This window comes from Thunnus thynnus, chromosome 7 (genome assembly GCF_963924715.1).
Source record: "Thunnus thynnus chromosome 7, fThuThy2.1, whole genome shotgun sequence".
NCBI classification, from domain to species: Eukaryota; Metazoa; Chordata; class Actinopteri; order Scombriformes; family Scombridae; genus Thunnus; species Thunnus thynnus.
Window position 1 is genome coordinate 11,909,639 of NC_089523.1, and position 26,387 is coordinate 11,936,025.

A 26,387-nucleotide genomic window follows, 5' to 3' on the forward strand; every position below is an offset into this window, starting at 1 on the left:
ATTTTGCTATGATAGTGAAAAGGAGACTGGGGTACCTTTGTGTTTGGGTATGGAGTGTGTGATCTCAGGTGGAGGCTTCGGGGCCTGATGGTGAACATACTGAGGCTTGACATCTGATCTGCTGAGTGGAGGAAGTTTCCTCCTCTCACCATCCCCATGAATGAAAGAAGCACCTGAATCCACATACTGAAGGTAAAGCCAGAATAAAACTTAATGATTGATGATTGAAATGAGATTGTCCTGCATTTCAAATACAAAACATTACACATTTTATTCACTTACATTTCTAAACTCTATTATTGGTATAGTATTGATAGGAATTACTCTAATTATATGTATATTATTACTTTAAGAAGTTCTCTAAGAAAACACAAAGATCATTTTAAAAGCGAAACTTACCAGATTGGTGGTCATTATTAATGGATGCAGTGGAAAAAAATGCCTTTTAATGTTTTTACTGCTCTACTCTCTCAAAAGATAAAATTCAGCCCCTCTGGCGTCTCCTCTCACATCTGCCTTGTTCTGCTTTCACTGAATCCTCACATCACAGTGACCAGGTGGAGTTTGTGTGATCGTGTGGCCACTCCTCTTCATCGGTTTGAAGTGTCTCTCTTGAGCTCACAACAAGCACAATAGAGACTGACAAGTGTTATCTGCTGAACTGTCAGTGTGGTGATTGAGTACTGCTACACTGAGTACACAATGGAAAGGTACTTCACTAACGCTGTATAGACAGGCAAACACATAAAGCTTCAAAACTTGAGTCAATGAGCAACAGAAAATGCACACAACACATTTATATCTGCAGATAAATTTGTAATGAATTAGTAGTCAGCCAAAGTACAACTCTGAGGAAAACCACAAAACAATTTTCAACAAATTGACTTCATTCTTTACTGGTGTTTATTTTATTTATTTATTTAATGACAAAGGAATCATGTTCAAGAGCAGCATCTTTTCTTTTTACAGAACAAGGAAGCAATACAAAGAAGTATAAAGCTGAACAGGTAAAAATTTTGTATATAATATAAAAAGCATAGAAGTTTTAATAAGCAGCTGCTGATAAGGAGTTAGTCAATGACATTTCAAGTACAGTTTATTTATTTCAAATGCGTGTTGCACACTCATAAGGAGTGTATTGTATTGTGTATCTATGTAAAAGTCTTCTTGGGTATTCATTAATGATAACTGATCATGAGATGATAATTGGTATGAAAATGTTCACAACTGTTACAGCAAACATGTCGTCGCCTAAACCGAACTCATCACAGCCACACACAGTTCATTGCTCTCTTTAAATACACTTCAGGATTTTGCAATTTTCAGCTTACTGCTACAAAACAACAGTTGACTGCATGTAATTTCTAAAATGGACTTCATATTCTGTTTGAGTGCAAAGGGTGTCATACAAGTTTATAAAAACTGTGGCCTTTATTTATTAAAAGCTACATAACTTTCATTTATTCACAGAATTCAAAAGAGGTATAAATAACTAATTCGGGAACATGTTTTAAGTTTGACCCACTGAAGCTCATTTGCATAGTGTCTCTCCACTTTTTTCTCTCTATGTGGTGATACAGTATCATGCCTTCAATGATTCAGAAAAGCAGCATTATTTTTGGGGCGGTGACATCTGTGGCAATTTTGAAAATGACTTGACTGGCACAAGCAAAGACTGACAAACTGTCTCTATCTATAATATAAAGGAGGAAATGAAAACATCACTTATACACTTGTTGCTTGAAGGAGGAACTTCACCAGACCAAGTGTACTCTTCCTCAGTTTTCCTCCTCTACACCCAGGCCTGCCAGCCCGGGAAGAGTCTGCTGAGGTTTTTGGGGTCCATGGCCTGTTGGATGAGCAGGTTGACCTGTCCGCCCTCGCTGAGCACCGTGCCCTCCTCCACCCCCTTCAGCTTCTCCTGCAGCCGCAGCAACACCCGCTCTGCCACCTTGTTGAAGCTCTGACTGTCACTGCAGGAGGAAGAGCATGAGACGATGACGAAGACAGGACATTATAAAACACATTTTTCATAAACTGCATGTACAACCCTGTCAGCCTCCTCTACTGTAGCACCTGGATTTACGGTGGTTGTCTAAGTCGTCTCCTCCTATCACGGAGCTGAGCGTTGCGTTGAGCTCCTGCTGCTCGTCATGCTGCAGGTAAAAGGCCTTCAGGGGGTTCATGGTCCAGTCAAACAAGGGGTCGTACAGCAGCACCTGTACAGCACGCAAACCGGCACACAAACACATCGGTACACACGAAAGTGTTGCTTAACATGAAGTCAAAAAAAACAACATGAGAAAGGCTGATTATGGACCCAAGAAGTGGCAGTGTGTGTGTGTGTTTGTGTGGATGAGGTTCGGTATGTACTCTACATACCTCTACAATAGTCAGCAGAGCTTCTTGAGAGCTCCTCATCACCTCCATGGTCTTCTCACAACACCTGACCAAAGAAAACAGGTGGAATTTGAGATAAGTAGTTTTTCTTTCTTTAAAAAAATAGTATTCTCTTTATTAATCAAAGTGTCTTTAAAATGCACCAAAAAATGTTTTAAAAACCTGCCCTGCAGGGAGCCTATATAGTTATTAGGGCTGGGTATCAGTACTTGATACCTTTAAGGTATCAACCGAAATAACCCAGTACCAAGTAGTATCAAAACTATATAATTCCCGGATCAGAAAAAAAAAGACTATTTGTATGGTTTTGTCTGCAGCCAATCACTGCAAGTGATTTAATGCGACGTGTGATTGGCCCAATACCACAGCAGCTACAACCCATACAGTCCGTGGTCATACTTCATTGTACAGTTTTGTAGTGATTTAATAAATATTTCAATAATTTGAACACTTTCAAAATGTACTTGTGTAAAATCATTTGGATGGGGAGGAGTGGTAGCATTTTACACAGCCTAATGCTTCCATTCACATGATGGGTATCAAATTAAGTAGGAAAGAAAAGGTATAGAAGGTATAGGTATATATAGGTATGAGGTACTCTATTGGTATCAGTATCACTTTAAGGTTACTGGTATTGGTTCTGATGTTGTAATTATTTAAAAAAACAACAAAGCAGTCGGGTTTCTACAAGTTCAGATACATAAATCAACATGAGAACAAACAACTACAACATACAGAGCCATTGGAAATGTTATGGGACAACAATATCAGAGCACAGTCATAATTTCCTCTTCACCTCCTGAAAACTCCCTCCACTCCAGTGATGCCCATCCCGTCCACGATGTCTCTGGACAGCCTGAAGGGGACAGTCTCGGGGGTGGGGAGGATCTTTCCCTGCTCAAAGGCCACACCTGAAGACCAAAAGCATCAAAAGGCACTATACCATCAGTGCACTTACACAAGGTTGCTTTCATGTTGCTTGATAACAACCACTGTGCCTCTGAACTTTTCTGTTTACATAAATGAATCAAATGATTTTACCTAAATCGATGTGCACCAGTTCAGCAGTCTGCTCATCAATCAGGATGTTCTGGATGTGTCGGTCGCCGAGGCCGACGATGTAGCCAACTGTGGGTACAAAACAGAGTGTTGGTAAGGCATCCAGCGTCTGCGTCAAAAGCAGATTTTCCACAAATGTAGTCAATAAGTCAACACAAAGATTTGTTACTGACATAAAGAAAAATGTCTCTAATAATGTGAACTAATAATTAGCAAATTCTCCATAATTTGAAATTGTGGCCTAAGCAGCAGCCTGGTGCAGACCTGCCTCCATATTTGTTTTGGTCAGACAAACAACCTGCTTGAATAAACAACATCAGCCCAAAGATTTCATTTCAACCCACATGTATCAAAACACGACTGAGACTCGATGTTGTGCTGTTGTGTGTATATCAATATACAGTACCGTTTTTCCATGAGTGTTTACCTATAGAGGAGGTGGCCACGCTGCGGGTGTAAGCCAGCCGTTTCTCCATCCACACCGCGGGGTCCAGGAATCGCTCCATGCAGAAATACCTGAAGACCGGCCTGAAGTTCCTGCACACCTCGCTGTAGACCTGAAGCTTCTCATCAAATGCGAACCTCTGTGCCTCCTACAATCACAGCACAACAGATTAACAGGGCAGATTACAAATGTTTGAGTTTACTGTTTCTCTTCCATTTAACATCACAGTGCTGAACAGAGTAAGCCTGAGCAGTACCATCATCTTCTTGCGGCAGGCCAAGTTAGTCCAGTCTTGAGGTCGGAAGCGTTTGTGGGCTCCTTTACTGGGATCCACCAGGAACTCTCCGATGGGCACCGTGCCGGAGCACCACTCTAACACGCCGCTACGCTGCGAGAAGGGCACCACCTGGGATGAAGTACAAGAGAGTCTCTCATATCACAGCAGTTAACCGCATTTTCAACAGCTGTGCTGCTTTATTTTAAGAAAACAAGGAGAATTACAAGTTCAAAACATAAAGATCAAAGAAAATATGCAACAGAGCAACACAGCCTTGATTTATTATTCTCTTTAAGTGAAAAAGACAGGCGAGTTAATAAAGTGTATAACCTTGTATCGTCTGATGTTGAGCTTCCTCTTGCGAGTGTCCGTGTTGCGCTGCAGCAGCATGGAGCACATGCTGAAGACCTGCTGCATCACTGCATCCTGCCGCAGGTCGTCCTGGCCCTGTTAACACAGAGAGGGCAAAGGTCAGAGAACATATAGCAGCCAGGGACCACTGAGAGGCTCATTTTAAACCTCATTTTAATGAAACAAAGAGTTGTTCCGTGCATTTTCCAGGCCTGGAAAGTCTTACATGTGATTCCTATAATTGCAATATTTAGGCATTTTATTCAAATTCACATTTTTTCCACTATGCCACATAAACAATACATTAACAAGTCACATTAACAGCATGTTGATGTATAAATACAATTCAAAGAGGTTAAAGATTAGAAAAACTGTCATTTCACCATGACTCTCCCAATAGTAAATTATTAGCCTTTAAGTGGATAACGAGTGTTTCTGTAAACACAAACATGTGCTCACACACACCCGCTGTCCCCTAAAGAATGTCCTCATTACAGAGGTGTGAAAGCATGTTTGTAATCCAACAAACTTTTTTATTTGTTCCAGCACAAAAACAGGATTAATTATTACCAAGAGCTGAGCTGAAATGGAAAAGAACTGAGGTCACAGTTAAAAGCTGTGCAGCTGGTCAGACTTTAATCAGACCTGACAGCAGCTTTAGCTTCAAAGAGCAGAGATTTGAAGAACTAACACACATACAAGAGGAAAAAAAGATGTCTTTGTACATGTTTGTAACACACACTTAACCTACTTAACTTACACAGTGCATCAAAGGCAGACTTAGAACACTTTCAGACATACATAAGATGCAAACTGAGAGATGAGAGACACACACACACACAAACACACACACACACACACACACATGCATTTACCTTGACCAGCTGTCTCCTGCTCTTGCCGTCAGAACCGACACAGTCGATGATTTTGGGCAGGTTGACTCCTCCGGCCAGGTGATAGTGGGGCAAGAAGGATCTGACAGTCACCAAGTTGTCATAGCGACCAGATGGATCAACCTATTCACACAATTGAATAACTCTTGTTATCATTACAACTGTTTGTGTTGTACTGTTGTTTAACAAGCGTGACAGTAACAGAAATATCAAAAATCATGATTATACGTCACAAAAAATAGGGTTCTTTCTGAACTGTGTGCTATTTAATGGCAACAATTGTCACAGAAATCAAAAAAATCATCATGAAATCTGTTTTTGAGTTGAAATCTATATTATTCATATGACATTCAATAAGCAGCCAATTGAAATTAAATGGGTCAATCAAACCAAGTAAATCTCCTGCTGATCTTCCATCATACACAGAAGTCGAACTACCACTTGTCACTCTCTAGTTATACTGCAAGTTGAGAAGCTCTATCATTTTTTTTCACCTTGATCTCCATTGTGGGGATAGCAACCTCGTCCAGGTCCTTGATTTGCATGATGGGCTGATCAGCAGGGATCGGAATAGCCCCTATATTTAAAACAAGGATACGAAGGATGACAAATAGCTGGACAGATGATACACACATTTAGAAAAAGGAAAAGAGAGACATAACTTTCCCTAATCAAACAAAAATAAATACTGTAGTTACCATCTACAAATCTGTTCACTGTCCATGTAGGACAATGAACAGGTGTAACGATCAGAGGATTTTTATACCAAAAAAGGAACATTACAAGTGCTGAGGAGCATTACATCTGGATAAATGTCATCCACAAAAAAAGCAGTACATGCAGCACTGCTCTGATTACTCACTCTTCTCAGTCTTGTGCTTGCTGGCGTCCATATAAGCCAGAGTGATGTAGGCATCACAGAGACGCTCGATCCCCCGGATCATCTGGCCTCTCTTTTTCCTGATCGCACTAATGATCTTGCGGGCCACATCTGAACGCTCCTGTGTGAGGAAAAACTTCACTTGTAAAACAGAGCTCAGGGTTTTTAAAGAGCTGTGCAGAGAATTAATTTAAAAAGGTGACTGAAGTGGTTTGTCTGATGATGAGGATGCGTTTTCTACTTCAAAGTGTACAACACTGGTATTAAAATAGAACTGCTGTAGAATAAAACTAATGGCTATAAAAAACAAAATCATTACCATTTGTATAAAATGTCAAAAGATGTATTGACTAATAACAGAACTATGCTGTCTTTGTTTCATTTGTAAAATGATGCAACTAATCAATACTTGATTAAAGACTATTATGAAAGTGGCAAATAAGATCTTTGGCAATCAGAAACCTCTCCTCACTGTCCTCAGTATAGGACACATCTGCGCGTTCAGACGGCTGCAAACTAAAAAGCAAACTCAAGTTCTCATTTATCAAAGTGCTTTAAACAAGTGATTTCAGTGTATTTTGTGCAGAGTTGGGAAATTTACTCACATCAATATAAGGAAAGGAAACTTGACGTTAACATTTTTTCTGCTCATCACATCTCTTTACTTTGCTATTTCACATAATAGCAAGGGTAAGTAAAAACCTTTCCCTACCAAACCCTTTTTTTGCAGTGGTGTTCAATGTTGTCAGGAGATACCTGACCTAAGAATAAATGTACAAGATTAATAATTTCAACCAAGAATTCAATGACAGTTGTCTATAATTAACAGTTGTGGATATTTGAACTTAAATAAGTATTGAGAGCTGACGGCCAACCTGTTTTCATTGTTGAAAGAATGAGCAATGACTGCTGCTACTACTGCTACTATCCACATCACAGCTAGTTCTCATCCTAAAAAAATGTGTGTATACATATATATATATATATATATATATATATATATATATATATATATATATATATATATATATATATATATATATATATATACACACACACATATATATATATCAATGAACATCATTTGACAAAAGTCCCACCAGGTCAAATGGTGACGGCTGCCGCGGAGCGCTCTTTGACAGCCGGGTTTTGCAAAAGTTCTCGTCTTTGTTGGCGTTCACCAAGGCGAAGATGATGAAGAGCGTGTGATGGGGGTGTTCGAGAGACGAACGGCAGATCAGCTGTGAGGAGAGAAAACAACTGAAGCAGAAGTAGAAGCAAAATCCTGTATTTTCCCAATCCTGAACTGTAGACTGTTATACATCAATAAAATTCTTGTATTTTCTATGAATTTGGATTTTTGAGGAATAGACCTATACAGGTTTTGGACTTTTGGTTTTCAAGAAAGTCATCAAAAAGGTAATGTGCTATTATGTATAAACAAAATGATGCATTACGTCACTGAGGACATCATGGAAGCCCACATCCTCTGTGATGCCAGTTGCCATCTTGGTTCCCATGCGAGCAGCCAGCTGATACATGAGAGGTAGAAACTTATAGGAGGGGATCTTCTTCACTCCTTTCTGAAACACAAAATAAGTAAAGATTAAAGCCTTTGATCTTTAATCTGAACATCTTGTGTCTTCAATTTTGCCCCAGAAAAATACCAGTTAACAAAAATAATCAATTCAAGGTGTCTTTGGCTAACCTTCATCATGTCGTTGACGGCCTTAACGTCGGCATTTTCCAGCCAGAGCGACGCCAGGCGGAACACCCAGGTGTCGTGCTCCTCGCCTTGCTCCAGACACTGGATGTAATTCTCTACCGCCTTACACAGGAAGCGCTGTCTGTCTGCCTGCAGGTTGGACAGGGCCTTCTCATCCAGCTCCAGCTCTCTTTGCACCTTTATTGTGTACCTGTGAATTCAGACGAAGAGCCAGTAGATTAAACGCTTCATGGTTTCTTCGAGCTGCAATCAGGGCTAGTCAAGCAGGAAATTTAAATGTGTAAAACAGACTTTCTTAGAGTGCAGACCTGTTGGACGTTACTTTACGTTCCTTCATCAAGTCCACTTCCTCTTTGGCCTTCTCCAGCAAGGCCTGCTTGTTCTCAAACTCAGAGGAGTTCATGTATTTGTCGATGCTCTGGTACTGGGCGTCCGAGAAGCGGGCCAGCGACAGGAAGGCCTCAGTCCGCTGACTCTGCAGCCTGGAGTCCTGCACTCCTGACTCACCCTCAATCACCTCCACCGCCTGAGAGAACATCACAGACAGACTTTTACTAATCTGGAAAGCTACCAGCTTCTCTCACAAAAGGAAGTTACAGTCAAAATCATCCTGATAGTTCAGCAGCAGCAGTGGCTACAAAAAAAATCCTGGAGTTGGATGGCGATGTATAGAGGCACACAAAAACATATGAATTATTTAATTTTGTCCATAGAAATCTGCCATAGCCCAAGGACATAAAGTATGAGTTTGCAGAGGTTTGGACATAAATAAATTATTCATATATGTTGGGCTGTGTGTGTGTGTCTTGCTCTCACAGTGTTTCTGCTGTGTGGTCACAGTGAGTGTGGGTAGCTGCGGGACACTGCCTGGCTGCTGGGAAATAACTCATTCATTTCTCTGAGGAAGGCATGCTACATGTGTGTAAACAAATGTGTGTGTACTTCAGGGTGTTAGAGAGTTTCATCAAGTAACGTATGTTAGAAATTTTGAGACCTTTAAGAAGCCTGTTTGCCTTCTAGATATTTTTCCACTCATATGCACATAAAAGAACTGCTCCTTCCAGAAAACAGTTCCCTTTTTTCTTAAATCCGTGCAAGACATGTGGTCCAATTCATTTGTGACAATTATTTCCAGGAACTGTGGACACCTCAGTTTGTAAGAAAAAGATTAGATTTGCTGTTTCCTGAGCAAATATTCATCGAAATACTGTCAACAACAACAAGGTTTGAACCAGGTTATCAGGATACTATTAGCTTCTTCTTACCCTCTCCAGGTACTTCTCAAGTATGATTCCAGGACTTTCCAGGCAGGTCTCAGCCAGCCAGTTACCACACAGCCTGAGGCACTCAGTGTAGACCGGGGCCAGAGCAGGGTTTAAATCCACCTGGTCAACATGTAAGAAAACAAAGAATAATTAAAGGAAGAATCTTGCCATTTTGGCTAATGCGTATTTGAATTAATCTGATGTATTTGTGTATTAGTGGATATCATTATAACATTGGGATGTTCTATAACTAAAGTATGTTTTTATTACAACAAAATGGTTTGATTTGAGTCTGTGTGTTTGTGTCTGACCTTTTCCTCGAGGTTGTTTATCATCTGTCTCAGCAGGCCCAGAGCTAGACCTTCCTCTCCCTTTGCCCAGAACACCTGGGCCTCCTCCAGTTGCCATGACAATACAGGTGATGACGCCCAGGACCCTCTACCGCCATGCTGCTTCATCTCGAACACTGCCCGCTCTGCCAGCTGGACACAGTGGATACACGGATTACAACAGAGTGAGTGTCTGGTAGGTGAAATAAAAGTAAACGTTTCCTTACATCCGACCACACACATATTCGGATGCTACCTGCGTGTTCCCAGCATTACGAGCCAGCCGGCAGAGCTCCATCAGGTGTTCAGTGAGCACAGAGGTGAGGTAGTGGGTGCCATCGGCGTCTCCCACCTTGGACATCAGCGTGTTCTGGGCGACAGAGCGAACGGCCAGAATGGGCTCCACCAATGCAAAGTCACTGTCGGTGAGCAGCTGGGAATGCTGCCGCCACTGGCTGCAAACGTCCCTCAGAGCAACATCTGAGAAGCGCCTGATACATAAAGTGAATAAAACATAAACATTAGTTAGGATTCATAAATCCACATATTCTCTGTTGTATATTGTTGCTGATGTTTGACTTCTGGCATCACCTAGAGAAGAGCTGTTTGACGCTCTCCAGCTCCCTGATGCTCTGCAGGTTCCTGAGGGCTGGGTACAGAGAAGACACGGCCTCTAGACTGCCTCTGCACAGCTCCTCCACTTCTGCACCCCTGTGGAAACACACAAGCTCATAGATGGGCAAATAATTTTGCCACAACAGAGACCTAATTACCTTATATTGGAGGTAAAACTGAGTGCCTAAATGTCTGCCATACCTGGCCTGTTTCAGAGTTTCTTCAAGTACGGAGAATTCTTTGTCTCTTAACGCTTGCAGGCCACAAAACACTGATTCATGGAAGCCAGGTTTGGATTTTTCACTCCTGATGTATCAAATTTGATTTGGAGAGAATAAAAAAAGACATGAAAAAGGCATCAAGTGAGATTTCCTCTAATCCTATGATAGCTTATACTTGCTTTTTGTGCAGTTTTTGTTTATGCCTCCCTCCACTCTCCTCCCCTCACCTCTCTGACAGGTCGCAGTCCCACTGGGTGTTCCTCCAGGCGGCCTGGAAGCGGAGCTCTCTCAGCTCAGCTCCCCACTCCATCCCTTCACTCTCCAGACCCCTCAGATAGGTAGTGAGGATGCTGCTCAGACCAAAGTTCTGGAGGCCCTGTTGGCACAATAGTGAGAAAGAGAGGAAATTAATATTAAAGAGATTGTATTAGACTATTTTATATTGGAGCTATTTCATCTGTTGTTTGTTCGCACATCTTGCCCAGTGCATCTTTCACTAACTTACCTCCACGATCCCCACTTGGCGAGTGACCTCCGGCAGAGTAGAGTGAAGGTCGTATGAGGTCAGAGCCTTCCCCCACATGGCCTCATGCTCATAAGTTCGAATCCTATAAATAAAGTATAAATAAATAAAGTCTGTGATTCTGATGATTATTCAGCACTGGAGAAAATAAGTGATAATGTCTGCAGGTCTGATCACTAGATTATTGATTACCTTGTCAGTGGACTTGTCATTGTCTCTCCTCCACAGCCATAAAGACTATCAGGCTCTCCGATGCTCCGATAGACTTCAATCAACAGCTCCTACAAACATGTAAGAGAGTGAGAAAAACAGGAACAAATGAGTGGGGAAAAAAATTATAATTAAAAAATTATATAATACAAATGACTGAAAGACGAATATAATGACTTTATATTGGATTACATGATAATCAGAAGTCAGAATACATGTTTAGGTATGTAAAAATCACAATGTCCTGTTAATTATCATCACACTGGGTAGTAAGAAATCCAACTGGAACTGTTTTTTTTCTGCTGGCATTATCAAATATCTTAGAAATTATTTATTTTGTGAGACAACTTATGATATAAAATATTATGATGGAAAGGAGAGATGATAAATAACACATATCTGACATGAAGGTCTGACCTGCAGACTGATATTAGTGTCTTCCATGCTCTTCTCAATCAGGCTGGAGATGGTGAAGTTCTGGCTGTTCTCCTCAAAATTGATCTTGCGTGTTGCTCTGGACTTGGTTCTACAGATTAGACAGAAATACATTGACAAGAAAAAGATAAAGAAAGATTAAAGAAAATCATAGGAAACAACTTTTTTTTTAAAGATGTTTAACGTAGCAGCTTATGACATACTCCCCATTTTGTTTACCTTTCTAAAAAAAAAAAGAAAAGAAAAGAACTACAAAATAATTTAAACTAATTTCGCAATTCATTGAAAAATGCATTTATGAAGTGCAGTTTTAACATTTAATGTGTTATGAAAACAAAAAGTTTGGTTAAAATTCTCACAATCACCTGCCTGTGGTTTAATCCACTGACCTCAGCAAGGTTCATAGAAAAGAACAAGACAGACAATTAAACGTTAACTAAACTCATGCATGTGTGCATACCTGCGACTTTCCTCCGTGTTAGCTTTGAGTTTGTCGACATAGATCTCAGTGTAGAGCAGAGCGGTGAAGTGAGCCGAGCAGGACTGAGCAGCTTTGGCCACCTCCAGGTAGTTCAGCTCCAGCCAGAAGTTTGAGTCACACACTGTGCCGCAGGAAGTGCTGGAAGATAGATGCAGAGTTTGTTTCCTCCACACATTGCATGTCTCACAGTAGTACAGACACATTAGTCTGACGTTGAAACACATTTCATGCAAATCACATGAAGAAAAGACATCAAGAGCCACACACATTTATTTTTATATGAAAACATATTTGATTACAATAAAAAATACAAACCTATCAGACTCCAGTGGTCTCTGCTGGTGTCTCAGATAGTCGATAACTGCCAGCATGGTACGCAGAGAGGCCTTGTCATACAAGCCCTGGCTGGCACTGTCCGACTCTGTAAGGAATAATAGACACTGATCACAAATAGTGCACAAAAAACATAAAGACTGAATCAAATGAATGCTGAACTAAGAAGGTGAAGAGAACAATAAATGATGATTATTAAATATCTTTTCTACCTGAACTTTGTTTACCAGAGTCAGAGTTGAAGGGTGTGGCAGAGCGGCTGGAGGCCTGAGCACTTCTTGAACAAAAACTGAAGAAGTCCTGGATGTGAGAGGAGAGCAACTCTCTCCATGAGCCATCTGAGTCATCCAGCAGGATGGAGTGGATGATGAGGGGCAGCAACCTCTGACAGCAGTCCACTCTCACCTGGAAGTAGGCGGGGGGGAAGACAGGTGTGGTTAGATCTGGAGCTCTGGATTAGAGACTGACACGAATAGTTCTACTATAGCTGCTTTTTGCTTTGAACCAGAGCTAACTAGATATATGTAATGCAAACACAACCATGAATGCTAATTTAACTCCCCTTATTGTTACTGGAAATGTTGATAGTTTTTTCTGCAATATTCTATTTCATCCACAGAGCTCTTATAGGTACAGATACAGAAATACATGATGCGGCTGATGTAAGCAGTCTGATAATGTTCTTTCTGTGCTCACCAGACACAGTGGTCGTGACAGTAGCAGAGCCTCGGTCCTGACTCCTCCGCTGTCCAGCAGGGCGGTGCACAGAGCCTTCAGCCAGACCTTGTGGCCACCCGCCTGAGGAATCCAAAACTCCTGGCTCTCCAGCTTCTCCTTGGCGTCCAAACTCTCCTCGGCACTCACAGCTGCCACCTGATCAGAGGCAAGAGTCAGTAATAATCGGACAGACACAGATATTTCATTGTGTACACACTCAAAATGAAATACAGCTGTGTTTTAAAGGTTTTTAGTCAGTTACTTTTGGTATGTTTTGTTAATGGTACACACATATAGTGGGCACAAACACACCCCTGACCCACCTTCTTCTTGGCCTTTCTAAAGGGGTTTAGGTAAGCAAGCATGGGGTCTCTGTTGTCTTTGTGTTGCTCCCAGAAGTCGACTCCAGACTGGGTGGCGAGGATGTTCTTCACACACTGAGCTGCTGCCTTCCTCACCTCAATACTGTCACACAACGGAAACACAGAATACAGCAATAATTGAGCTTGCTCCTTCCACAGTCACTGATTTTGATTACTGAGGTTTAAGATTCACCGTACCGTTGATGAGTGAGCGCGTCGTTCATGCAGTTGAGGATGATGTAAACACACTGTGACTCAGTGGAGGTGAAGAGAGACACAGCCTTCTCATAGAGGGGGTCTCTGCCGTGGAGCAGGGCGATGGTGGAGAAATCTACTGGACCCAGTTCTCCCAGACAGCTCCCTGCTGCCTCTGGGAGAAAAGATGTGTGTTTGTGCTTGTAGAATTTTTCAAAAAATGATAAAAACTATCCTGATGTGGCTGAGAACACAGCGTACTGTAGCCGTAGAAAGTACTTTTAACTATTGAAAGTATACCGAGAATATCAGCTCCTCCCGGGTGGTTGGCTGCCAGCTTACAGAGCTGCAGCAGACTGAGAACCAGTTTCACAAGCACACTTTCCGTAGGGTCGGCTGAGGAGGACAGAGGACAGGATTTAGAAGACATTACACATTTAACATACGTTTTTATATATATACAATCATCTCCATCTATCAGCAAACCATGGCACTCTTTGAGCAGCTCTCTGATCTGTCCCTTGTTGTCGTGCAGCTGTCTGGTCAGCTCCTTTAGCCCCTCCAGTCTGGTCAGAGGTAAGGAGTCACAGCATGTCACTGACAGGAAGTGGGATATCTCCTGTAGAAGTGGAACAAGGAGGGTGTGGTTTAGTAGTAAAATATAGATTTGTTTCTAAAACTGTTTGTATTTGTTGCTGTTACCTGTCTGAGTGTAAAAGTCCCGTTGTTATATTTGAGCATGTGCTGTACAGACCGCAGCTCTTTGAATTCAGGGAGGTCAGGAAAAGCCTCCAACCTGCAGATGGTTCCCTTCAACTTCTGCTGATTCTCTATCACGAGAAACTGCAACAGACTGAGCACCTAGAGGGCCAGAGAGAAGTAAACAATGAAAATATGTTGCTGAAAAGAGGGAGAAAAAAACAATTCACAAAAATTTCTTAAAAGGCACTTATTAAAAGGACAAATCTGTGTATGAGTTGGTTAATTTGGATCCTTTATTTTAAAAGAAATAACGGATATTATACTGAAATTGGTGCACAGCAGGTAAGTAGCAACTAGTCCATTCTTGTTTGTGTACAAAGGCCTCAAATTCTATAGATGCAAAGTCTCTTAAATGACCACAAATTAAGAAAAATGTTTGTAAAAAGGGGTTCTCCGTGCAATGTGCAGCTGAATCACATGCTTCTCAGATTTGACAACCTTAGATAGTGCTGACAAAAAACTGCTTTGTATTTAATTTAATTAATTTATTAATTAAATTATTAATTTAATTGTGGTTACTGTTGTTATTATTATGGATGTACTGTGTTTGTTTGTGCCAATTTTTTCCCCCTCTGTGTTCACAAAAAATAATAAACGCTAACAGACATTTTTTCATCAGTTTGGTCAAAAGTTGGTGCTTCTGTCCAGCAACAATTTTAGTGGACTCTAGTGGCAAATTTGGGAAACAGATGCTCACATGCATGCATAGTTTTGTAGCATTCTTCTGCATTTTCTACAGATTACATAGAATTTGTACTTATACTATATCATAATATATAAAAACCTGAATGCCAAACAGCAAAATCATTAATTTTCTACCCGTCACTTACCTGTTGTGAGATGGCGGGCCGGCTCGTCACCTGAGCTGTGAGAGTCCCAACAATGACCTGTAGGTGGCAGTCTAGAGCGTCATCGCAGAACTGCAGCGCTGCCTGACACACAGAGGTCAGCAGATCGCAGCACAGAGACAGGCTTCGGTTAGAGACCTCATCACACTGAGCTGGTCTGTGAGTGAGAGAAACACAAACTGGCTTGACTTTGTCGAGGAAGATGAGACGGATGAGTGTTTAGTTGGTGTACAGTCTGTGTGATACTCTACTGTATGTACAGTGTTCATGTATTAATTCACCTGTGAGTATTCGCATGCACCAACCTGCTGTTGATATGGTGGATGAGTGTGTAGATGATGTCCCTGAGGACAAAGGCCCAGGCTCCTCCTAGACCATCCTTCACCTCTCGGAGCAGCAGGTTGACAAAAAGGTGATACATCAGGAGGATGCGGTGGCGTTCGTAGCTATTGGTCGTCTCATCTGCCTTTTCACACACTGCCAGCAGAATCTTCTGAATAGATATCTATGATAAGAAAAAGGGAGGACAACTGTGAGAAAATCATAAAGAACAGAAACAGTTGGGCTGGTTGTAACAGTTAAAAGACCAAAAAAACCCACATAACTCAAACATCTTACCGGGGTTTTTGACAGAATGGCCACCAGTGACTTGTGGTTGGCACTGTGACACTTGCTGAGGTAGTCCAGTGTAGCTTTGATGACATAGGAGCTGAAGTATGGCGGGTTTGGTACAGGGTCCAGTTCCCTGAAGAGGTTCAACACTTGTTTAGAACATACATTTTCTTTTTCTTTTTAATTTTCACAAGACGGACAGAAAAACTAACTATTAATTCCCAGAATGAAACGGCGACGTTGTTGTAAAAAGAATCAAACAAATTATTTAATGAATAAACTAACAAACAAATAAAATTAATTAAAAATATTAAATATCAAATTATCATTACCCTGTAAAGCGTTTCAGGTCCTCTCTGTCTCCTTCAGCTCCACTTCCTTCATACAGAGTCATCAGCAGTTCTACTACTATGTCCGCCAGGTTGCTGTGGATCAGGCTGTCGATTTGCTGCAGAAACATGCCAAACATGTAGTACAGTCAAGTAAATCTGCCAGATCTAAATGTAGGCTCAAAGTTACACAGCAGTTTTTACCTGTTTGCCCAGACAGTTGGCATCTTTGAGCAGGTCGTACACCTTGTGGGCCTTCTCTCTCTGCTCCGCGACCTGTGCATCCTGACCAGACAAGGCGAAGTATGGCAGGATGTTGACCATGATCTTGGGGAAGCAGTCGGCCAACAGCTCTTTCCAGTCCTTCTCAAGATACCTGCCGATAGACTTCACCTGCTCAAAGTCATCCAGGAAGACCAAGTGGGGGATGAGCACCTGATAAGAGGAGCTATAAGAGGGCACAACAAGGATATTATAAGCAAGTGCTCATTCATCATTAAACAATGTCTATATTGTCAGAAACTACTTGGAGACATTTTGTGTAATTTCCAAACTCTTCACTCAGTGTAGGATCACTGCATAACACTGAAAGGAGAGGAAACAAAAGGGAAGGACAAATTTATTTCCTTACTTATAGAAATCTTTGACTGTGTCGTGGTCTAGGAGTGTGTAGGGGAAAGATCCAAGAGTGTAGCGGTCGTCAGACTGTCTCTGTGAGAGCCACTCAGCTACCAAGTAGTACAAGTGAGAGCTGACAAATGTTTTCACACTCCTGTAGCCCAGCGCTCTGGATACACTGCACAACATCTGTAAAGAAAAGAAGGACAAAAACACATCATCTCACTCTGTTCTTTCTATAGTTTATTGCTTTAAAGAGAAACCTTTTGATACATGAATGAACATTTAAGCTCAAACTGAAATATACAAGATGCTATATGAGATGCTTTACCTTTTTAATGAGCTGTTCCTCTATACTATTTTCCTTATAGGACTGGAAGAGGGCAAACAGGGACTGTTTTTCACAGACTGGACTACAACACAGCACAACAGACAAACTCTTCAAAAGGGTGGCCTGGCGGTTAAACATCTCATCCTGCTGGTCGTCAGAGGAGCTGCTTTTCTGCATACGATCATTAAGACACAAATAACATATGAAAAAAAACAACCTAAAACATGCAAAAAGTCAAAGAGATGTGGAAACGCACACAAACACACAATTAACTGATGTGTGTCAAGACTCAGTGATCTTACCGGGAGCTTCATTCCCTCCTGAGCTTTCAGGTAAACGTTCTCAAAAGCTGCCTGCTGGTGTTTCAATGGCAGCATCTTCCTCCTATCTGGATGTTCATGTTTCATCTCTAGAAACAACCTGGACACAAAGCAGAATAATAAAAACACTAAAATTATTAAATGTAGTGCTCCAATCACATTTTAATCATGTTTAGATTTAATATGTAATGCACATCTGTAAAGGAAACGTATTCTGATACACTATCAGTTTGTTATCATTAGTTATAAGTCAGTTCCCGGATAAAACATACCTCTCTGCTGACATGGCTACAAGCATACGGACTTGGTGATGGGCATCTGCGAGGTGAGACGGAAGGATGACGGACACTGGACGGTCCTCGTCTCTGTCAGGCCCTCTGAGACTCAGGACTGCCCACTTACAACAAGGGTCAGACTGACACAGAGGAGAAAGAGAATATGCAGAAAAGTTGACAAGAGGGTGAGACTTTCTTTTAATATGTTAGCAATAAGTGGTGCCCAAGAGACATTTGTCAATATTTAACATAATTTCATTCCTCAAAGTTTGATAAATTGTCATAAACTGTCAAGAAAACTTAAGAGCTTACCTCCAGCAGGGTGACCAGACATTGCACTAAAGCAGCTCGTACAGTAGCCATGCATTTTCCTGTTTGGCTCAGGATACTAAATCACAGCACAGTGGTTGAGATAGTATCAGAAACTGAATCACAAACATATAAACCCAATGTTTTCTGTCTGTTAACATTGTGATTTGAAATAATTAAGATCTTCTTCATTTATTGAGGATTGAAGGTTCCTACAGCAAGTGTTAAAGGTGTAAAAATAGAGTATACTACTAACCAGAACCCAGACACCACTTGTAGCAGGGATCCCTGCACATGTCTCATCTCCTCTGGTGTGTGTTGGGTCCTCCCAAGGCTCCTGATGGAGGGCAACAAACCCAGAAGCACAGCAGCACAGATCTCTTGGTCCTGACGGTAAAGAGAACACAGGTCCCTGTAGACACAGCACAACAAATTAGGTTAAATACGTGAAAACATTATTAGATTTTAAGACAAAAATTGCTGCATTGTAAAAGAAAACATCAAAGTTTTAATGTTGTCATCAGTGTATTTTATGTTGCTCTGAGCACAACATGGATATTATCAACAACTGCTCTATCAGCAACAAAATGAATTTGTGTAGCAGAAAGATTTCCTTACGCCAGAGGACGGAGCAGCGAGTCAAACTCCTCTGGAGAGAGCGTGTCCTCAGCAGGAAGCTTCTTCAACAGGACGAGATACTGCAAGAGAACCAGACATTTGTGTTCAGCAGCTGAGCTCATCATTGCCTCTGCCACCACGTCTCTTCACACCAGCTGCTACCCACCATGTTGAGGTGCAGGGCTTTGCTGAAGTCGATCTGCTCCACCAGCAGCAGCAGCCGGCGCCGCACCTCCTGTGGTTTGAAAAGTTGGCCGTGGACGGGCTGGACAGAGCCGCACTCACACAGGAACTCCAGGATCGCAAGGAGAGCCAGGTCCTGGTGGGCCAGATGATCGTCTGCTAACAGGCTTTTTGCACCTGTAGAAGGACAGAACCGTGATTCATCTACCTAAAATCAGCTGATAGACTTGAAAAAATGTGTATGTATCCTATCTTGAAACAACAGCCACATGCCATATACAGTATATACACACAGTCCTCTATCATTGCAAAATATATTCTCAAGTTCAGCTGAAGATAGCATGAGGCTTCATTAGTCTGTTGTTTGGCATCCGGTTTCCCCAAATCCAGCGATACATGATACAATTTAATCTTGAACATCCTCTAATTGATGAAATGGTTAAATATTTTTCTACTAAAAACTGTATAGTATTTTTTCTGTATTTCTAATCTAAAGCAAAGCACTGTTAATCCCTCTTTACCTGGCCCGCAGGAAGTATCAGTGTTATCTCCCTTCTGTCTGTGGTTCCCGTTGGTGCTGCTGTGAGACTCTTCATCATCATCAAACAGGTCAATGTCGTCCCCTTGTTGAGTTCTGGTCATGTCCCAGTCATCATCCGTATGATCGTCTTCATCCACAACACTAACTCTCTTAGAAACACTGCTAATCTGAGGAGACAAGGATGTAAGGCTAATTCAGTGAACAGGCTTGCTGCTCTTGACATTAAGATTTTCACTTTAAAAAAAAAACAACAAAAAAAAAAAAAAACAACATCTTGAATCTGCTTCATACAGCACTACATCTGCCACTTACCAAGAGTTTGCAGATCTCTGCCATGTCACTGAGGAGACTGGACGGCAGAATCATTATGAACAGACAGGAGGAGATATCGTCCTGCAGAAGAGAAAATAAAAGATAAAACGATTGATGATATCAATATAAAAATGTTGTATTTTTCATTTTTCATGATGATGACAAAAACATGAAGGCCTGTTTCACCTTGTTTCTTCTTGTGGCTGACAGTGTGCAGAGCTTCATGACAGACCTAAGCGTGGTCATGGTCCCTTCTTCTGTCATCTTCACTTTCACACTCGAAATAAAGCCGCTGAAGTCCTGAGCCAGGGCCTGTTAACAACACACAACCTTTATAATTTACAATTTATGACATAAAACTGCCCATTACCATGGACTAGTGGAAATATTCAAAACATCTAGCTGATATTATTATATGCATTTATCAGATAGAGTGACACATCTACTGCAGTCGAGTCTGAATGTGTACCTTAGCTTTAGTGAAGAGCTGTGAGCGGCAAGCTTCCTCCTCAGTCAGAAACCCAGTGGAGACGTAACCTGCTAGAACACCAGTCAGCAGACTAAAACAGCGCACCAGACACTCTGGAGGGGTGGACTGAGACTGCAGAGGGTGAATCAGAAAAAAAATCCACTTTGTTACTGTGACAATTATACAGACACACAGGACACATGAATACAGACGTATTAACCTCCACTCACATCAGGCGAGTAGCAGTTGAGCAGGTTGTCAGCCACACAAAGCACGGACTGCTCCAACTTGCTTTTGAGGCCGGGGAGAGCAGTGAACTGGCCGTCAGTCGATGTCCTTTTCACCGTCTCGTCGCCCCTTCGGATATCTGAGGGCAGTGTGTTGAAGCTGAACTGCAAGTGCAGCCTCTCAATCTCCTCCAGGTTGTCTCTGGTATCGTGCGATTGCTCTTGAAAAAAGGCACTTTAAAAAAAAATTAAGTAAAACTGATTTAGTTTTATTCCAAACAACATGATGATGCCAGGAAACTATTGAGACATGGATTGTGAAAGTTAATATCATACAAGTGTTTCCAGTATCCTGCTCACTCACTGATCTGTTCCCTCACCTCTCTACTCCGTCAGCACCCAGCAGAAACTTCAGGCCAGCTCTGGTGTCTTTCAAAGTCAGGGAGACCAGGATGTTCGCGATTAGATTGTGAGGAAAATCTCTGCACAGACGACCACAACAAATCAACAGTTTACACAAAGGCAGTATTGTGTAACAGTGTTACTTTAACAGAGAAATGAAAGAAAACAAGAAAGTAATTCATCTTGAGCTCACTGAAGCTTACCCTTCTTTAAAAAATGAAAACAGATCATCTTAAGATATTACAAATTAGCATGAAACCAGAATAAAACTAGACAGACAATTCCACAGTCAGCAATATGTGGTGGAAGAAAAACGCAGTACCAACCTGCAGACGATGGGGTGAGGTCTGGAGCTATCCTCCATCTCATCGCTCTGATCTGTCATCAGAAGCCAGCCTATGAGGGTCTCCTTCAGGTTGAGTGACCCAGATCCCTCTGTGACCCCTGCAAAGTCCCAGCCTGAGCTCGAGATGAGACTCTTAGGGACCGGACACTTCAGCAGGGCCTGGGCTAGACAGAGCGCAGCACTCCTGTGCATATGGAGAAAAAGAGAAAGTCAAGAAACACATGAACACACATGCAGAGACACATTTAGTACAATGACATATTTAATGTTGCACAATGAGAAAAGGCAGAGACTCACTGGGACGGTTTACACGCTGATCCAGAGAAGAGCTTCCAGAACTCTCTGTCCATAGTGATCAGTCCACCGTGGACAATGGAGGCCAGCAGGTCCAGGCTGAGGGCCTCTGTCTGGGGTGAACTGACGCCTCGCAGCGCCAGGGCCCACACTCGACCCCACAGCCTGCCCAGCTCTGCCTTGTAGACCTGGGCCCTCTCCGGGTAGCGGGCCTGGCATCGGGCCACCTCCCTCACACAGCGCAGCACGTATGGCCCCCTTTCTCCTCTCTGCTGCTCTGCTAGGAGCTGGTACAACACTGACAGTAGTGGGACCAGCTCCCGGCCGGGCACCATAGACGGGTACTTAGAGGTGAGCACTGCAGTGATCTGCAGCCTGAGAGGCAAAAATAAAACTTAAATATCTTTACATGATCAATCAAGTGGTTACAGTCAGAGAAACAACAGGATCTCAGGTTATATTATACTTCATATATACACAACTACCACAAAATAAGATAAAATTGTACACAGCATTATTTTTTTATCATCAAAATGTTTTCTTATTCATTGTGTTGTGATTTTCGTACCATGGTATGATATCAAAGTCGCTCTGCTGAGACTGCAGATGGTCCCGGAGGACCTCCCAGCCCAGTTCGATGCGCCGTCGCTTGCTGGTGGGACTGCCCATCTGGGTGGCTCTGATGGAGGCCTGCGTCACCTCCAAGATCTGGATGTCACTGTCATCACTGAACAGCTACAACATGCAGCAAACACAAGATTAAGGACCCTTAATTCATATGATTTATATAACTGCAGTAACTTTTAATTCAAGCTAAATTTTCTCTGAGCATTCCTGTCATAGATATGAAAGTTAAGTGAGATGTTGTCTCTTACCTGGTGACAGATGTCAGCTGTGAGCTCGATGAGATTGTCTTTGACGGCTATGTGTCTCGTGCCTGTGACGTACTTCCCTCTGCTGCCTATATGACTGATTTCTCTGACTAAAGCATCGTACAGGTTGTACAGCAGACTGCGCCACTTAGTCCAGTCTTCAGCATGAGCACCTAAAATATGAGATGAGGGACGGTGGGCTTTCTGTTGGTTTATTATGGGACTATATCAATGCTTTTGCATGTTTTAATCTATTACTTTTAAACCATTGTTGCCAACCATTTCCCAAAGCAAGCTAGAATAATTTTAGAGCTGCAACGAATAGTCCCTTAATCGATTAGTTGATCGACAGAAAATTAATAACTAACTAATTTGATAATCAATCAATCATTTTGGGTCATTTCTTAAGAAGAAAATTCCAAATTCTTAGGTTTTGGGAAACAGTGACTGAATTTTTGGACATTATATTTACCAAACAATTGATCGATTAATTGAGAAAATATTCAAAAGAGTAATCAATAATTAAAATAACTGTTGCAGCCCTAAATCATCAGCCAGCAACCATTTACTAATTTTAATACAGTACAAGACTTGCTAAGATAGACAATCTGTCACAAAAGGCCTTTCCTTGTTTTTTTGTACATTTTTCCCTAAAATTAATAAATTAATTAATTTATTCTTAAAACATCACAGGTCTCTGGGAATAAATCCTTTATAATATCTCTTTATGAGCTGAATGTTTACGTGCACTCTTGGAAAAAAAAAGTTCTATATGTGTAATCAGTCCAAACCTTTCCAGATAGAAATGGCAAAATACCATTAACATTTTTCAAAATAACAACAAGACAGAATCTACCTGTGTCCTGAGTCTTGGCTCCTTTAGGGTGATGGACACAAATCTGCAGGTTGCAGAACTTCACAGTCTCCTCTTTGAGAACAGCACTGGGCCTCATATCCGCCCAGACATACAGTAAAGAAGGCAGAAGCTCCTCTCCCAGCTGACACACCCTCATCCGACAGTTCATAGCCGCGGATCTCAAGAAGATGTTGAGAGCCGAGACAAGGTGCTCCAAAACAGTCAAGTGTTTCTCCTGCCTGACAGGATCATAACAGCCCATAAAAGAAATCAATAAGTTCATCACGTTTACATTAATACGTGTAACTAATGTTCTTGTCTCAATAAGTAACAGCAGATCAGGATGAATTTTTAAAAGTCTTCACCTGGCGTTAAGCAATGCTTTGGAGAAGAAGCTGAACAGAGTGTTGTCGAATCCATCGCTCTGCATACAGCAGCCCTGCACCGCCGTGTGGATGATTCTGCTCACCAAGACACGGTTGATGGACTTGGATGAAGAGTTATACAGGTCACAGTACAAGTTCAAAAGACCTGTGGATCATAAAAATAGACAGGGAGGATTTAGTGATTAACAACATGTAACTAACTGGGCAAAACAACACTACGTAATACACTGGTAAGTACAAATACAGCATGATCTTTATCAGTGTGTTAACATGTACAATGATCAAACACATGATGTTTTCATTATTTAGAGAAGTAGTCCACTGACTGTGCCACTGCTGTGGAGTGATGTCACACCAGTACTTGCGGACAGAGAGGATGTCCTTTACTAGGAGGCTGCTGTAATGTTCTCCGTAGGCTGAACAGCTAAATGAATTCTGCAGCCCCTCCATCACATGTTTCAGCAGCTCACTGCACTTTAGACGTGGCCCGCCTGCAAAGAGACACATTATAATTGCAGTCATTACGATACATTTAAACAGATTGCTACTCAGATGAATGAGTAAGGTGAAGTAATGAAAGACGATTACAATATTCAATGTCACTGCCATTTGACATAAATAATGGTGTCTAAATTTGTCCAAGCAACTAATAATAATAATAATAGTAATGATAATGGTGTCTAAATTTGTCTTGTGCATGTGTGCACTAAATTGTAACCAACTAATAATAATAATAATAATAATAATAGTAATAATAATAATACATTTAATTTGTACCACACTTTTCATTCGTAGTGAATCTCAAAGTGCTACAGCATTAAAAACATACAACACACAACATAAAGAAAATAATAAGAGTTAAATCTTCCTGAATCAAAAGGTTTTTAGGCCTTTTTTCTACTTCTACTTTGTACAAAGACAGTGTCCTTACGTTTGTTTGCGTGGCGGACGAAATATTTGATCAAACTGCACATATCAGCCATCTTCTTCTGGCGCATGGCCATCGTCGATGCTGTGACGTTGGATTTACTTGATTTAATGTTTTCTGTCTCCTTCTGGACATAACGCTGCAGAAACCTGAAAAAAAAAAGACACTAGGCAAAACAGTGCAGAACATATTTACTTATCAAGGATATTTCATCTGGCAGATAATTGAAGTTAATACAACTAAAAGATTTGGTTTACAGCTTCTTGTAAACCAACTTGAAAATAAAACAGCAATTCTAGAGATAAAAAGCCAAAAAAAAAAAAAGCCAGCAGATTTACTGTATTATACAGTATGCCAAATTTCCATTTCCTTATAGGCCACAGTAAGATCCTCGCAATCAGCCAGTATGAAGAAATGAGGAAATGAAAATGAAACTAAATTGATATGTTGAAAACAAACAAGGCACATTGTCTGAGCATGCAAGTTTAAAGTAATGAACACCAATGTTGCAAACTCACGTAAAGCTTTGGAAGAAGTGTGCATGAATTACAAAAAATGACCTGTATAATGACTTTATATCCATTTTATTGCACATGTATAAAAATGCAAATATCCAGAGGCAGATTACCTGAAAACAGCATCCCACGTGAGTTGCTTGGAGCCTTTAGCTTTAGGTCCTGAGGTGCGATCCAACTCCTGCACGATCTCTGGAGTTCGAAGGAGCCGTCTGAAGTGCTCAGATTCTTTCTGAAGGCATGAAGAGAGGACACAAGTATTAAAGCTGAAGACACATGACAGCCTTTAATTTAACTTCATATTCAGTATTTCACTTGCTGAAAAAAATGAAAGATGTGGCGATGGCAGCACAGCAATAATGGGTCAGATGTGGAAATTGCTTTTTTAAGAGTCAAAACAAAAAACTTAACGTATATATATAATCTGCACTTTTACAATAATCACTTATTAAACTTGGCTGCAGTAATGTTGACAAAAGCTTGGTGCCATATACAGTATATATATATGTATCTCATTTAATTGTTTATATGCAGGTGTGATTACCTTCCTCTCTGTGGATTTGTCACTCTCCAGCCCCTTGCAGCACATCAGCAGATCATGAAGAGCCAGACTCATGGTGCCACACAGTGGATACAGACCCAGCTTTCATCCAAGTAGAGCAGATTATTCTACCTGCCAGGACAGGATGTTGACAAAAGAGGTTGTTGTGTATTGTTCCAAATAATGCCTACACTGCAGCTAGTCAGTATCACCTCTTTCCTCCAAAGCACTAACGTTACTGTCAAACTATTATTATTGCTATTACATAAAATGACAGCTTAATTAGCTACCAGTCAAATAACTACTGCACACCACTTTATATTTAGCTTAGCCTTAACGACGAGCTACTTTAGCAACATAACATTGCTTGAACTTGATGCACGGACTTCCATTCATTAATACAAACGACCACTGCTTGTTCACCGACCTCTGATGACTGTGTTGACTGTAGTTAGAGGTGACACACATGCAGGTGTTACAGTGCTGAGAGAGCCTGCTGTACTCCTCATGACAACTTTGCAATTTTGACGTGTTGTGAACAGAGACACACGCACGCACTCCCACTCACGCAGACCACGCAGGAAATTCCCGCCCCGGCAGCGTCGCCATAAGGCACATCACTTCCGGGTCGTCGCTGGAGCCGAGTGTGTCCGTTAACTTTAGTGACAACACGAAAATAAATTTAATCTTTTATTTGATGCGATTTTATGAAAGTTTGAGATTCCCTGTAGATCCGTATTCGATAAATTATACCTGTTATATTCGTATATAGTAGC

General features: G+C 41.3%; 1 protein-coding gene across 2 annotated transcripts; it reads right to left on the reverse strand.

Annotated features, from left to right (window-relative positions):
• Nucleotides 1-885: 885 nt before the first annotated feature.
• Nucleotides 886-26,196, reverse strand: atm (ATM serine/threonine kinase). 2 transcript variants are annotated; one of them, XM_067594390.1, is made up of 63 exons: nucleotides 26,039-26,196; nucleotides 25,615-25,743; nucleotides 25,184-25,302; nucleotides 24,559-24,704; nucleotides 23,954-24,118; nucleotides 23,607-23,772; nucleotides 23,242-23,480; nucleotides 22,389-22,558; nucleotides 22,082-22,248; nucleotides 21,517-21,888; nucleotides 21,200-21,403; nucleotides 20,852-20,953; nucleotides 20,475-20,706; nucleotides 20,245-20,376; nucleotides 19,962-20,087; nucleotides 19,776-19,856; nucleotides 19,444-19,630; nucleotides 18,906-19,099; nucleotides 18,740-18,819; nucleotides 18,378-18,533; nucleotides 18,125-18,200; nucleotides 17,810-17,952; nucleotides 17,520-17,637; nucleotides 17,218-17,388; nucleotides 16,900-17,075; nucleotides 16,473-16,716; nucleotides 16,272-16,387; nucleotides 15,946-16,072; nucleotides 15,633-15,832; nucleotides 15,310-15,484; nucleotides 14,420-14,578; nucleotides 14,204-14,336; nucleotides 14,018-14,113; nucleotides 13,721-13,892; nucleotides 13,484-13,625; nucleotides 13,140-13,316; nucleotides 12,671-12,848; nucleotides 12,426-12,531; nucleotides 12,090-12,248; nucleotides 11,612-11,720; nucleotides 11,177-11,265; nucleotides 10,967-11,069; nucleotides 10,689-10,837; nucleotides 10,442-10,546; nucleotides 10,217-10,336; nucleotides 9,882-10,116; nucleotides 9,608-9,778; nucleotides 9,297-9,416; nucleotides 8,340-8,557; nucleotides 8,014-8,221; nucleotides 7,763-7,888; nucleotides 7,406-7,546; nucleotides 6,288-6,426; nucleotides 5,920-6,002; nucleotides 5,408-5,548; nucleotides 4,512-4,628; nucleotides 4,161-4,310; nucleotides 3,887-4,052; nucleotides 3,442-3,528; nucleotides 3,197-3,311; nucleotides 2,383-2,446; nucleotides 2,077-2,219; nucleotides 886-1,973 (listed from the first exon to the last, which is right to left on the reverse strand). In XM_067594390.1, the coding sequence occupies exons 2-63, from the start codon at nucleotides 25,684-25,686 to the stop codon at nucleotides 1,793-1,795; spliced, it is 9,258 nt and encodes a 3,085-aa protein (XP_067450491.1). In that variant the 5' UTR covers nucleotides 25,687-25,743; nucleotides 26,039-26,196; the 3' UTR covers nucleotides 886-1,792. The 2 variants fall into 2 exon arrangements, with proteins under 2 accessions (XP_067450491.1, XP_067450490.1); XM_067594389.1 differs by having other exon boundaries at nucleotides 12,656-12,848.
• Nucleotides 26,197-26,387: the final 191 nt, after the last annotated feature.

Coding starts and splice junctions, on each gene's coding strand:
- atm (XM_067594389.1), bottom strand. CDS start 25,686: ATGAGTCTGGCTCTTCATGATCTGCTGATGTGCTGCAAGGGGCTGGAG. Junction 8,222..8,339: donor CGTAAAGTAACGTCCAACAG/GTCTGCACTCTA, acceptor CTGAATTCACAG/GTACACAATAAAGGTGCAAA. Junction 1,974..2,076: donor GACAACCACCGTAAATCCAG/GTGCTACAGTAG, acceptor TTCCTCCTGCAG/TGACAGTCAGAGCTTCAACA.